This window comes from Danio rerio, chromosome 22 (assembly GCF_049306965.1).
Source record: "Danio rerio strain Tuebingen ecotype United States chromosome 22, GRCz12tu, whole genome shotgun sequence".
NCBI classification, from domain to species: domain Eukaryota; kingdom Metazoa; phylum Chordata; class Actinopteri; order Cypriniformes; family Danionidae; genus Danio; species Danio rerio.
Genome location: NC_133197.1, coordinates 17,897,501 through 17,909,301, shown reverse-complemented (window position 1 = coordinate 17,909,301; position 11,801 = coordinate 17,897,501). Strand labels below are relative to the sequence as shown.

At 33.1% G+C, this 11,801-nt stretch overlaps 1 protein-coding gene across 4 annotated transcripts in view; it reads right to left on the bottom strand.

Moving 5' to 3' along the window:
- Positions 1 to 203: 203 nt before the first annotated feature.
- mef2b (myocyte enhancer factor 2b) overlaps positions 204 to 11,801 on the bottom strand; it is a 26,604-nt gene continuing 15,006 nt past the window's right edge. Inside the window, exons 6-10 of one of the 4 annotated variants that reach the window (XM_073936579.1) lie at positions 5,989 to 6,021; positions 5,311 to 5,474; positions 4,241 to 4,334; positions 3,784 to 3,886; positions 205 to 1,618 (exon numbers count right to left, since the gene is read on the bottom strand). In XM_073936579.1, the coding sequence (XP_073792680.1) occupies positions 1,279 to 1,618; positions 3,784 to 3,886; positions 4,241 to 4,334; positions 5,311 to 5,474; positions 5,989 to 6,021 (734 nt within the window). In that variant the 3' untranslated portion in view covers positions 205 to 1,278. Of the gene's footprint in view, positions 1,619 to 3,783; positions 3,887 to 4,240; positions 4,335 to 5,310; positions 5,475 to 5,988; positions 6,022 to 11,801 lie in introns of all 4 variants that reach the window. The other 3 variants (XM_073936580.1, NM_001278856.1, XM_009296252.4) reach the window with 3 other exon arrangements.

Genomic DNA, 11,801 nt, shown 5'->3' with positions numbered 1-11,801 from the left:
AAGAAAGCTGAAAACCTGAAAATATTGACTTCCATATTCTATATTCCATATTCTATGGAAGTCGATGCTTACAAGTTTCCAGCTTTCGACAAAACACCTTTAAAAATAGCTAAAAAAAAAAACTCAAATACTATATTAATAAAACGTTTGGCAGATGATGCCCTTTATCCCAGCATACCTGAATGAATGTATGACAGACTATTCAAAACATACAAACGCACTTCTTTAATTAGTTATTATAAAACAAAGATTGGGATACAGGGTGTCGTGTCAACAAGCATTTAGATGCCTTATATTTTCAAACGCCGCCATCTTGTGGACACTGTAACACACTTCAACTGACAAAAAACTTGAGGACCGACTAACTCAAGCGTAAGTTAAAACACAAGCATAGAAAATAAAATATTGTATAGGTAATACGAGAAATAATGGCAATACATTTTGCATATAATAAAAACAGCATTGGTTTCAAAGTATAAAAGCAGTCCATCCTGAGTGAAAATCATTTACATGAAAATCATTTATGACCAAGTCATTGACACTCTTTGGGGAAAAAGAAAATCACACGTTAACCAAATGAGCTTTGAATTTTGAATGTGGAAATAGCAGAATTTTAAAAGTAAAACACATAATGTATGTTTCCTAAAACATAAAGAGATACACTTTGGTCAAACTTTATATTAAGTGTCCTAAACTACTATGTACTTGCAACAAAAATAAATACAATGTACTTACTCTGTTAATAATGTATTTGAGAACACTTGTGGTGCTCTTGAGTTGGGATAGGTGTATGGTTATGGACAGGTTTGGTGGTATGCGTAGGTTTAAGGGTGGGTTAAGGTGTAAGGAATAGTCAACAGTGTATTTACAAATGTAATTACAGAATTAAATTACAGATGTAATTACATACAGATATTTAAGCGTAAGTAAACAGTAAACACATGTATTTACACAATAAGTACATTGTAACCAATTATTAATTTCTGTACATTACTACATTGAGGACACTTAATATAAAGCGGGACCTAAACGTTTACTCATCCCGTTCTCATCAACCTCAGGTGGTTCGGTTGAACACAAAAAATACACATATTTTGACATATTCTGGAAACCAGTAGCCAATAATTTCCATTTTATTTTTCTTACTATGGAAGTCAATGGCCTCCAGTCTCCAACATTCTTCTGAATATCTTCTTTTGTGTTCAACAGAAAAAAGAAACCAGTAAATGATGAGTAAATGTTCACTTTTTGTATGAACTACCCCTGTAAAACAGGTGATTATCTTATCCAGCCGTTACTGATATCCTGCTGCTTGGGGTTGGGGCTGCTCTTGGTCTCAGGCGGGTCTCTGTTTGGGCCCTGCTGCTGACCGGAGAAGCTGCTCTTCTGCGCCTCTTCTCTCTGCAGATCTGCATATTCATCTGACGGGGGGCAGCTGCTGGACTTGGGCTCTGCTATTGGTGAGTGCTGCAGCATGTGATGGCTGGGGGGCGTGGGGGAGATCATGTGGACGGGAGAGGTGCGCTCTGATTTAATGCTCAAGTTGAGGGAGGGGTGTGACGGGGAGGAGGGGGAGGAGCTTTGGGATGGGTACGAGCAGCTTCCTCCTGATGCCATCCTGTGGATAGTGATGATATTTTGAGCATAATTACTGTATATTTAAGATCATTAAGATCTGTCCATCCATCCATCCATCCATCCATCCATGCTTCTTTCTTTCTTTCTTTCCTCCTCCTTCCTTCATTTCTTCCGTCCTTCCTTCCTTTCTTTCTTTCTTTCTTTCTTTCTTTCTTTCTTTCTTTCTTTCTTTCTTTCTTTCTTTCTGTCTTTCTTTCTTTCTTTCTTTCTTTTTTTCTTACTGTCTTTCTGTCTTTCTTTCTTTCTTTCTTTTTTTCTTACTGTCTTTCTGTCTTTCTTTCTTTCCTTTCTTTCTTTCTTTCTTTCCATCTTTCTTTCTTTTCTTCCTTCCTCCCTCCTTCCTTCATTCCTTCCTTTTCTACTTCCTTCATTCTTTCTTTCATTCTTTCATTCTTTCTTTCTTTCTTTCTTTCTTTCTTTCTTTCTTTCCTCCTCCTTCCTTCATTTCTTCCTTCCTTCCTTCCTTCCTTCCTTTCTTTCTGTCTTTCTTTCTTTCTTTCTTTCTTTCTTTCTTTCTTTCTTTCTTTCTTTCTTTCTTTCTTTCTTTCTTTCTTTCTTTCTTTCTTTCTTTCTTTCTTTCCTCCTCCTTCCTTCCTTCCTTCCTTCCTTTCTTTCTGTCTTTCTTTCTTTCTTTCTTTCTTTCTTTCTTTCTTTCTTTCTTCCTTTCTTTCTGTCTTTCTTTCTTTCTTTCTTTCTTTCTTTCTTTCCTCCTCCTTCCTTCATTCCTTCCTTCCTTCCTTCCTTCCTTCCTCCTTTCCTTCCTTTCTTTCTGTCTTTCTTAATTTCTTTCTTTTTCTTTCTTTCTTTCTTTCTTTCTTTTCTTCCTTCCTCCCTCCTTCCTGCATTCCTTCCTTTTCTACTTCCTTCATTCTTTCATTCATTCATTCATTCTTTCTTTCTTTCTTTCTCTTTCCTCCTCCTTCCTTTCTTTCTTTCTTTCTTTCTTTCTTTCTTTCTTTCTTTCTTTCTTTCTTTCTCCTTCATTTCTTCCTTCCTTCCTTCCTTCCTTCCTTTCTGTCTTTCTTTCTTTCTTTCTTTCTTTTCTTCCTTCCTCCCTCCCTCCTTCCTTCATTCCTTCCTTTTCTACTTTCTTCATTCTTTCCATCTTTCTTTCTTTCTTTTCTTCCTTCCTTCCTCCTCCCTTCCTTCCTTTTCTACTTCCTTCTTTCCATCTTTCCTTCTTTCTTTCCTTCTTTCTTTCTTTCTTTCTTTCTTTCTTTCTTTCTTTCTTTCTTTCTTTCTTTCTTTCTTTCTTTCTTTCTCCTTCCTTCCTTCCTTCCTTCCTTCCTTCCTTCCTTCCTTTCTTTCTTTCTTTCTTTCTTTCTTTCTTTCTTTCTTTCTTTCTTTCTTTCTTTCTTTCTTTCTTTCTTTCCTTTATCTTCCTTCATTCCTTCCTTACTTCATCACTCCTTCCTTCCTTTCTTTCTCTCTTTCTTTCTTTCTTTCTTTCTTTTTTCTTTCTTTCTTTTTTTCTTTCTATCCTTCCATCCATCCATCCATCCATCCATCCATCCATCCATCCATCCATCCATTCATCCATCCATTCATCCATTCTTATGAATATTTTAATATGATATAATATAAAATTATATAATCTAATTATAATACTTCTATTTTTAATTATACAATTATATTATATAATTATTACATTAGAATATTATTGATCATTAACTCATTTTAATACAACTAAGGACAATTTTTATTTATGTTTACATTAATACATTATCAATATATAGTTAATATATTTGCACCAAATTAGATACAAAATAAATAAATATAACTTTTTAAACTTTGATTTACTCTACTTTTCATAACAACTTAAAGTTTCAAATGAGTTCTTCATTTTTGAATAAGATATAAAGTAAATAAAGTAAAACATGGAAAAGTTACATGTTTGCACATTCACTTATAATTGATGAAGTTAAAAAGAAGTTACTAATCAGATACAAAAGTTTTTAGTTGAACATTTTTAAGTTATGACTGTTTTACAAATAAAAATTTAATTGGGTCAAAAATGACCGGGGAATGTAAAAGAAGCATACATTTTCAAGTCAAAATAATATGTTTTTTCTTATATGCGTTCTTATTATATAATCTATGATTGGTTATTATGTGATAAATGGCAAGCAAAACAGTATGTCTCACCCTGGGCTGATCATGGATTGATGGGCATCCTGATGAGTCAAAGGTTGCCAGGTATTCATAGAACTGCGTTGAAAACCCACAGTGTAACCCGGATGGCTGTATTCTAAGATAGAAACTGACTGTTAATGTTTCTCTTAACCACAAAATCACAATTTATAAATGTACTTTTCTATGGAACACTGCAGTATTTATTACAAATGATTTATTGAACATGTTTTAATGAAATAACCTCCAGTCCATCTTTAACAACTTTTTTGTTAATATTTACTCAAGTAAGTGTGGGACAACCTGTCAATACTTTGATCAACCAATCACCCACCACTGCCCCACCCACCCCTGCCCAACATTTTTTCTTGCTTGGAAAGCCAATTTACTTGGATATATATAAAAATCCCATTTGAGCAGAAGAATTTTTGCAACTTGCTTCATTACAGTATTTTGTTCCTCCAAGTCTCACCTGAGGGGCTGTAGTTCAGGCCGTGTCCCAGTAAGCCTGTTTTCCCCATGGCCATCATGTGTCCGCCAGCATGCATGCTCTGATAGAGAGCTCTCTAGATGAAAAACACAAAATATATTTTCATAATGCATTAGTTTGTTAAACTGATATATGAAGATATTATAAGTGATATTATGTACTTGAATTAATTAATATTATAGTGAAACTGATATGATTATATTAATATGATTATAATCAATTATTTTATGAAATGCTAATACTTTGAAATGTCTTAAAAATATGTCAAAATAAGTCGAAAAGAAAATGAATGAAATGAATGAATGAATGACATTTGATAAATTATTAATATAATATAATATAATATAATATAATATAATATAATATAATATAATATAATATAATATAATATAATATAATATAATATAATATAATATAATAATAGTATTCATAAGCATAAATATGAGTAATTGTGTGCTATATAATGACATGCCATTAATCTTTGAACAATAAATTTACATAAACACAATTATTTACAAAAATATGAACAATATCAATATGATTACATTATATAAAATATATACACAAGCTATATTATTTACCAAATTAATAATATCATAATTTATAAGGGTGATGTGACAAAAATGTAAAAACAATAAATTACATTTATTTTCAAATATTAGAATTTGTACAAAATTATCTGGAAATTATTAGTATAAAATGGGCATCACATAAAAATGTAAATTATTAACAATATACTTGATATGACAAATAAAATCATAAATGTGTATATTATGCTATATTACATCCTTTCATAAATGTATAATAATCAATGCAATTTAAGGTTATATTTTACTAAATTTTATAATTTTAAAAGTAGCATGTATTACATTTTTTTCATAAATATATTCATTTATAAAATGATGAAAAAAACATTCATATAATAATTATATTTCAAAAATTATATTAAAATACAATAAACTAATTAAATACATAAAGTAATGTTCAATGGACAAGGTAATATTTAATTTGACTTTATTTTTTGACTGGATTTTTAGTGTGTCAGTAAGTACTTTGGTAGACTCCCTCACAGCATTGGCCAGAGAGCTGCGAGTGCCACACAGTCCGGCGTGGGCTTCGACTCGTCGGCCATCACTGCTCATGTTCAGCGGTGGTGGCGTCTTCATCTCCAGGGCTCGACTAAGACTGCCATGAGGAAACATGGAGTAACCCAGACCTGCACACACACACACACACACACATAAGTTTGTTTTTGTGACTTGTGGGGACTCTACATAGGTTTCCATAGTTTTTATACTGTACAAACTGTATTTTCGGTCACACTTTATGTTGTAGGTCCGTGTGTTGAATTTAAGTTACCTTGCATCTAGATGCCAACTTATTTTCACTAGATTATAAGTAGACTGTTTGGTTGGGGTTAGGGTTAGTGTAAGTTGACATGTACTTGCAAAGTTTCTTATAGTCAGTTAAATGTCTGTTGAAGGAGCAGTATCAACTCATTATAGCACACATGCTGCTGATGATGTGACAATAAAAGTGATTTGATTTGGAAATAAAGTGTTATCTTATTTTCTATTGCCTTAACCCCACCTTACCCCTAAACCCAGCCCTCACAGGAAACTAGACACTTTTATTTTCTAAAAAAAAAACTCATTCTGTGTGATTTATAAGCTTTTTGAGAAATTAGAACATCAGCAATGCCCTCATATTTCACCACCTTCTTGTAATACCTGTGTCACCTATGTCATTATACAGATTTGTGTCTTGAAATGTCACAAAAACATACATACACACACACACACACACACACACACACACACACACACACACACACACACACACACACACACACACACACGAGAAGTGAAAAACAAGATGTGGGTGAAAAGATACTTTCAGTTTCTTTTTCTCAGTGAAAGAAGAAGTTTTCCTCCTATCTAGACTTTACACCTGTATGTAAGATAAGTGTGACATTTTCATTCTTATTATTTCATAAATTATGTCTGACATTACATTTCATGGTCTTCATTGACTTGCAGCTAAACTAGCATAGTACAATGCATTGTTTGGGAAAAGAACGATGTAGTGATGAGTGTTTTCCCAAAATCTGTAGTTTCTCTGTCGCAGACCCTTCATTTGAACCACATTAGTTATAACATAAAGCGTCCATAAAGATGTTCTAAACGGGGTGGTAACATGTCATATACCGCACCAATAAGTAACCTACTATAAATTAAAAGCATTAACGTATGCTATTTTTTTTTTTTTTTTGGTTTTCACAAGCTTTGGAGATGTAACGTAAATTTCGCTGATAAATAATATGTCACTTATAGATTTGTTCATAAGCCACGGCTGTGTTTAAAGTGACATAACTGTTTTCAAAGTGCGCTACGAATTGAGTGCAATTGTAAACATGAAGATCGCTGAAACTGAACTGTAAAAATACTTTGAAAGCAAATTACACCTAAGAGTGATAACTTTAATGCTTTTTTTAATCATTCAAAGATTAAATGTCAGAATGTTCAAAATGAATAGGGCTTAGGGGGGATAAATAAGAGTAGAACAAAGCCAGGAACTATGTTTCTAACTACAGCTCCAGAGGTGTCGTTGCAAGCGTAGAAGTTTGAAACGCAGTTTGCGAATGTTTATTGGAACGACAGATTTGGGAAATGCTAGGTCAGCAAACTATGTTTGTAACGGTGGAACTTGCAAACTTAGATAGCTAACGATGGTTTTCTGAAACACACCTCTGACATGTATACGTCATCTTAGAATTATAAGGTTCTATCTGCATTCTGAATGATTGTGAGATATTGAGCTTCAAAGTTTTTGCATTCCATATAGCAAATAGTATCAGTGTAACATTTTTTTTTAAGTCTTAAATGTACACAACCTATAAAAAAACATCCCATAATGTAAATAAGTTGTCTTTTAGTAGGAATATGTCAATAACTCAATTTTGACAAAAATGTCAGACAGAACCCTATAACTTTAAGGTGTTGATATACTTAAAGAGTGTTGAGTTTTTATTATTACAATTTGGTCTCATTTATAGCAGCTTTAAGAACTGTGAAAACATACTTTTACATTTTTCAGAAACTTGGAACATAATTCACTTAATAAATTAATAATAATTCATTTACAATTACATTTTAAACAATTATAAACATTTAACTACTAATTAAAATGATTTCAGTAAATGAATAGTGAAATAAAAATAAGTAAATAAATGCCCTAAAATAAATGTCATGGAGTTAACTTGTAAACAAAGGTTTGGCAGCAGGACTACGCCTCACTTTGCCTCCTTAACCAATCACCTAGAGAACCCACCCTCCTTCCCTCTATTTCCTTGCTTCCCATTAACAAACTTTATAACCCTCTCTTCCCTCTTAGGTTGAACCGGGTGGTCCAATCACTCTACCAAAATATTACAGAGACGGTACCCCTGCTCTGAGTCTGTGGGCATCATTGTAGGATGCCAAATCAACCTACAGTACCTACCTGTTCACTGTTTATCCTCTTACTTTATTCCCCTTCATTCCACTGTTTCCTTACCATCCCTTCCATCCAATAAAGTCTAGCTCAAAGTGTGGCGTGGTCCATGCTGGTGAATTCATAATGTTTGAATGAAAGAATGCCACTTTAAAAAGTACACAAAATAATAATAATAATAATAATAATAATAATAATAATAATAATAATAATAAAGAAACGAGGCAAAGATTTTCTAAAATTAAACCATTTTTTAAAATTATCACTACTTTAATAATCAACACTATTATTATTATTATTATTATTATTTACCATTGTTGTTATTATTATTATTATTGTTGTCATCGTTATGAAGGTAATTATTATCATCAAGGTAAGTGTTGAAAATTTATATTGGCTGAATTTAAACAAACAAAGTTAAACTCAGCTTATATAATTAGTTTGCAACCACTTACCTTTAAAAAATTAGTACATCCAATGAATCGTGTTTTTTTTTTGTCAGTGTACAATATATACTTGTTTCAAAATCCAAACCCATACATTATATGTCATGTGCTTATTGTGCTTTTCTTGTATATGTGTATAATGCTACTGATTGTAGTATGTATTTCATGTACAAGTAGGTTATTTTTAGGTTTGCACTATAATAAAACAAACACTAATCTAAAAACCAAGCGCACGTTCACAAAAGCGTCCACACAGCCGAAAAAAAAAACCAAACTCCTCACATGTTAAACCCCCCGTCCGTCTCCCCCTACATATTGTACTATTTCCCCGGCACGATTAGCGTACACGAAGTGCTGTTAGAAACGCGTGCTGGATTCAGACCACAGGCCGCTTCGAAGCAATACTTCCACGCAGTGCGACTCACAGAGGCCTAATATGGAGACGAAGAGATGCTGCATCAAAAAGTCCAGGTGTGACATTGTGCACAAAAAACCACAACCCTGTCTTCAACTATTCTTTTATATGTGCGTGTGTGTGTGTGTGTGTGTGTGTGCGGGTGCTTGCATGTGTGTGGTTAAAAGAGAGGGGGGGTGTTGTTTCACATATGAGAAATGACATTTCCTGTGCGCAACTATTAAAATACTCCATTTTGGGGAGTGTTGCCCCCCGTGTGATGATGACTATAATATGTGAAAGAGGATAAAGTGCATGACCTACCAAACAGAGTATGGTATTAATGTGATGTATATATCAGAAAAATATGTAACTTTATTTGTTCGCGATTAATGAAATATAAACAGCTTGACCGTGATAAAGTAGGCTACGGCATAACTCCATTTTTAACATTTAGTCTCCAGATTCGGTCAGTTACTCGGATGTGCGGCCAAACTAGTGACACTCGGATGTAAATAACAGTATGGTTTACGTGGTTTATCTACTACTGTATGTGTTATTCTGCCGATTTTTTATGCTGTATAAACAATGGAGAAGCAGGAACGAGTGGAATATATTGACAAATTGAGTTTAGGTGCTAAGGAATACATATAAGCAGATATTAGCTTAATATTTCAATTACTTGACCAGAAATGATAAGAACAGGCATGAGTGTTGTCAAGATTCTTGCCCTGGAAATCTTCTTCACTTTGGCCTACCACAAACATCTTTTATTCTAGTTTTTATTTTATTTTAGTTTAGTTTTTTTTTTTCTCATTGATTTGTTATAACATTTAGCAATACATAGTAGCACTTCACAACATGTTGTTCCAACATCGATATCGAAATATGATAATTTGAGGCCTGTGACTGTAGAAAAGCATTCAGGTACAATAAACCCAGCAGACACACAATGTCATAAGACGTAATATTAGGTTAGATTTAGTTCGTCAGCATCTAAGGACAACGTTATTTTGACGTCCAATAATGATGTGAAATAACGTTAATATTAGGTTGCGTTGGAATGTGACCAAAATCCAACGTCGAGCCAATATCTTAAACCAACGTCATATAGACGTCAAATACTGACATTTATTCATCAGGTATGGCAACCAAAATCCAACGTCTGATAGTAACATCCAATCACCGTCAAGTTGTAACATCATTAGGCGTTGATATTTGGCTGTTTTTAGGTTGTGTTGGAAAGGAACCAAAATGCATCATCTGTCCGACATTGGACATTGGCGTTGGCCTGATGTTAGGTTCTGACATCAACCTGATTTTCATTTCCAAACAAAATGCAATGTCCCATGACATTAGGGTACAACGTCAATCTGACATTATTTTAAAGTCCTGTGCCTGCTGGGATATGACACGTCTGTAACTTTAAAAAGGATTCATTTTTTGATTTATTTATACAACAAAGACTTTGCAGTATAATTTTACATTTGATTATTGAATTATTGTACATGAATACTGTTAGACTCCTCTGAAAACAATAGAAGTGTGTTAATTTTATTTGTATCTTTTCTTTATTGTATTAATCTTTGCTTGTAGTTTGTTTATTAGATTTTAAGCAGATGCACTGCCCTAAAGAGATTTGTTAATCAATTAAAAATGATGAGTTCTTCCAAATAAAAATATTTAGGTCATCTGGTGAAATTGTATCCATATCGCAATATTTGTCACAGAATATTGCAATTTTTCCAATATCGTGCAGCCCTAACAGATAGATAATAGATAGCACACAAATAACAAAAGTTGATCATTTTCAGCAGCAATAAAAAGCTAAATTTGTGAGTCAGTAGGCACCATGAGCTCAAAACGACATGCCAATACGATTTGATGTCAAAACCTTGACGTCTATTTGACATTCACTCCTTGATTCCCTTTTAACCCCCAAAATAACGACACAAAAAATATTATAATGTAATCTGAAAGCTTCAATTCTAAATTTACACTGGATTGTGTATCCTACAATGCATGTAAACTATCTTAATGTTTAAATGACATCAAATTGACATAAAATTGGCGTCAAAAAACATCAAAAATGGATTACTTTTTTTTACATTCTACAATCTACAGTGTTGCTGTTTGCCTTCCTTTCTAACAATGCCATAAATTTGACTGATTAATGAGTTAAGTGTAAACAACAAAGCCCAGAATGCTTACAATACGTGGACATGGCAACCCGGCATCATTTTTGAAAATGCTTCACCTGTCATTGAAAGTTCAGTTAGTCCTATAATATTAAATTAATCAAAACAAATGCCGGTACACTAGTTAACACTGGTTTATTTAATTTCATCTGAATAAGTTCTGTACAGTGGATATATATCTCTGCACAAGACGTTTGGCCAGCGGAGAAATTAAAATGGTCGTGCCGAACTAAGTCTGGTTCTCTCAAGGGTTTTTTTCTTCACTACCATCAGGTGAAGTTTTTTTTCCTCTCCGCTGTCGCCACTGGCTCGCTTGGTTCAGGATTGGTAGAGCTACGCATCGATGAATTTGCTCTTCAGTGTTTGAACTCTCAGTAATGATTAAATCACACTGAACTGAGCTAAACTGAACTGAACTGAACTTAAACACTAAAAACTGAACTACACTGTTCCAGTTACTATGACCATTTATGTGAAGCTGCTTTGACACAATCTACATTGTAAACGCGCTATACAAATAAAGCTGAATTGAATTGAATTGTTGTCTAGTTTCTTTTGTAATGTTTCTGTCTCAAAAAAGAAAAGTTTTTGCAACTTATTATCGCACAATGTTTTTCCTGCAGTTTATGTATTCCAATACAGACTTCTCTTAACTCTCAGAAATGTGTTTATATAAAAAGGCACAAACCCAAATCATGAACCCAAAATTACAAGAAAATTGATATAAAAAGTTGCATTTATCTTATTTATTTTATTCCATGCTGAAACAAGCATTCATAAAACACACTTTATTTCAAAAATTAAGTATAAACCCAACCCTCACCCCTTAAAAAACGTAAATACACATTTTTTGGTTGTACAGTTGCGTTAACCATATGTTGGAGCTTTTCTTTGAGCAACATATATAACTCCAGAATGATTTAAAATTAAAACACAAAGTTTATAAATATTGTGCTTGTTCACAATACAATATACACTTTGTGCAGTATAAAAATTATTACGTCTATGGAACA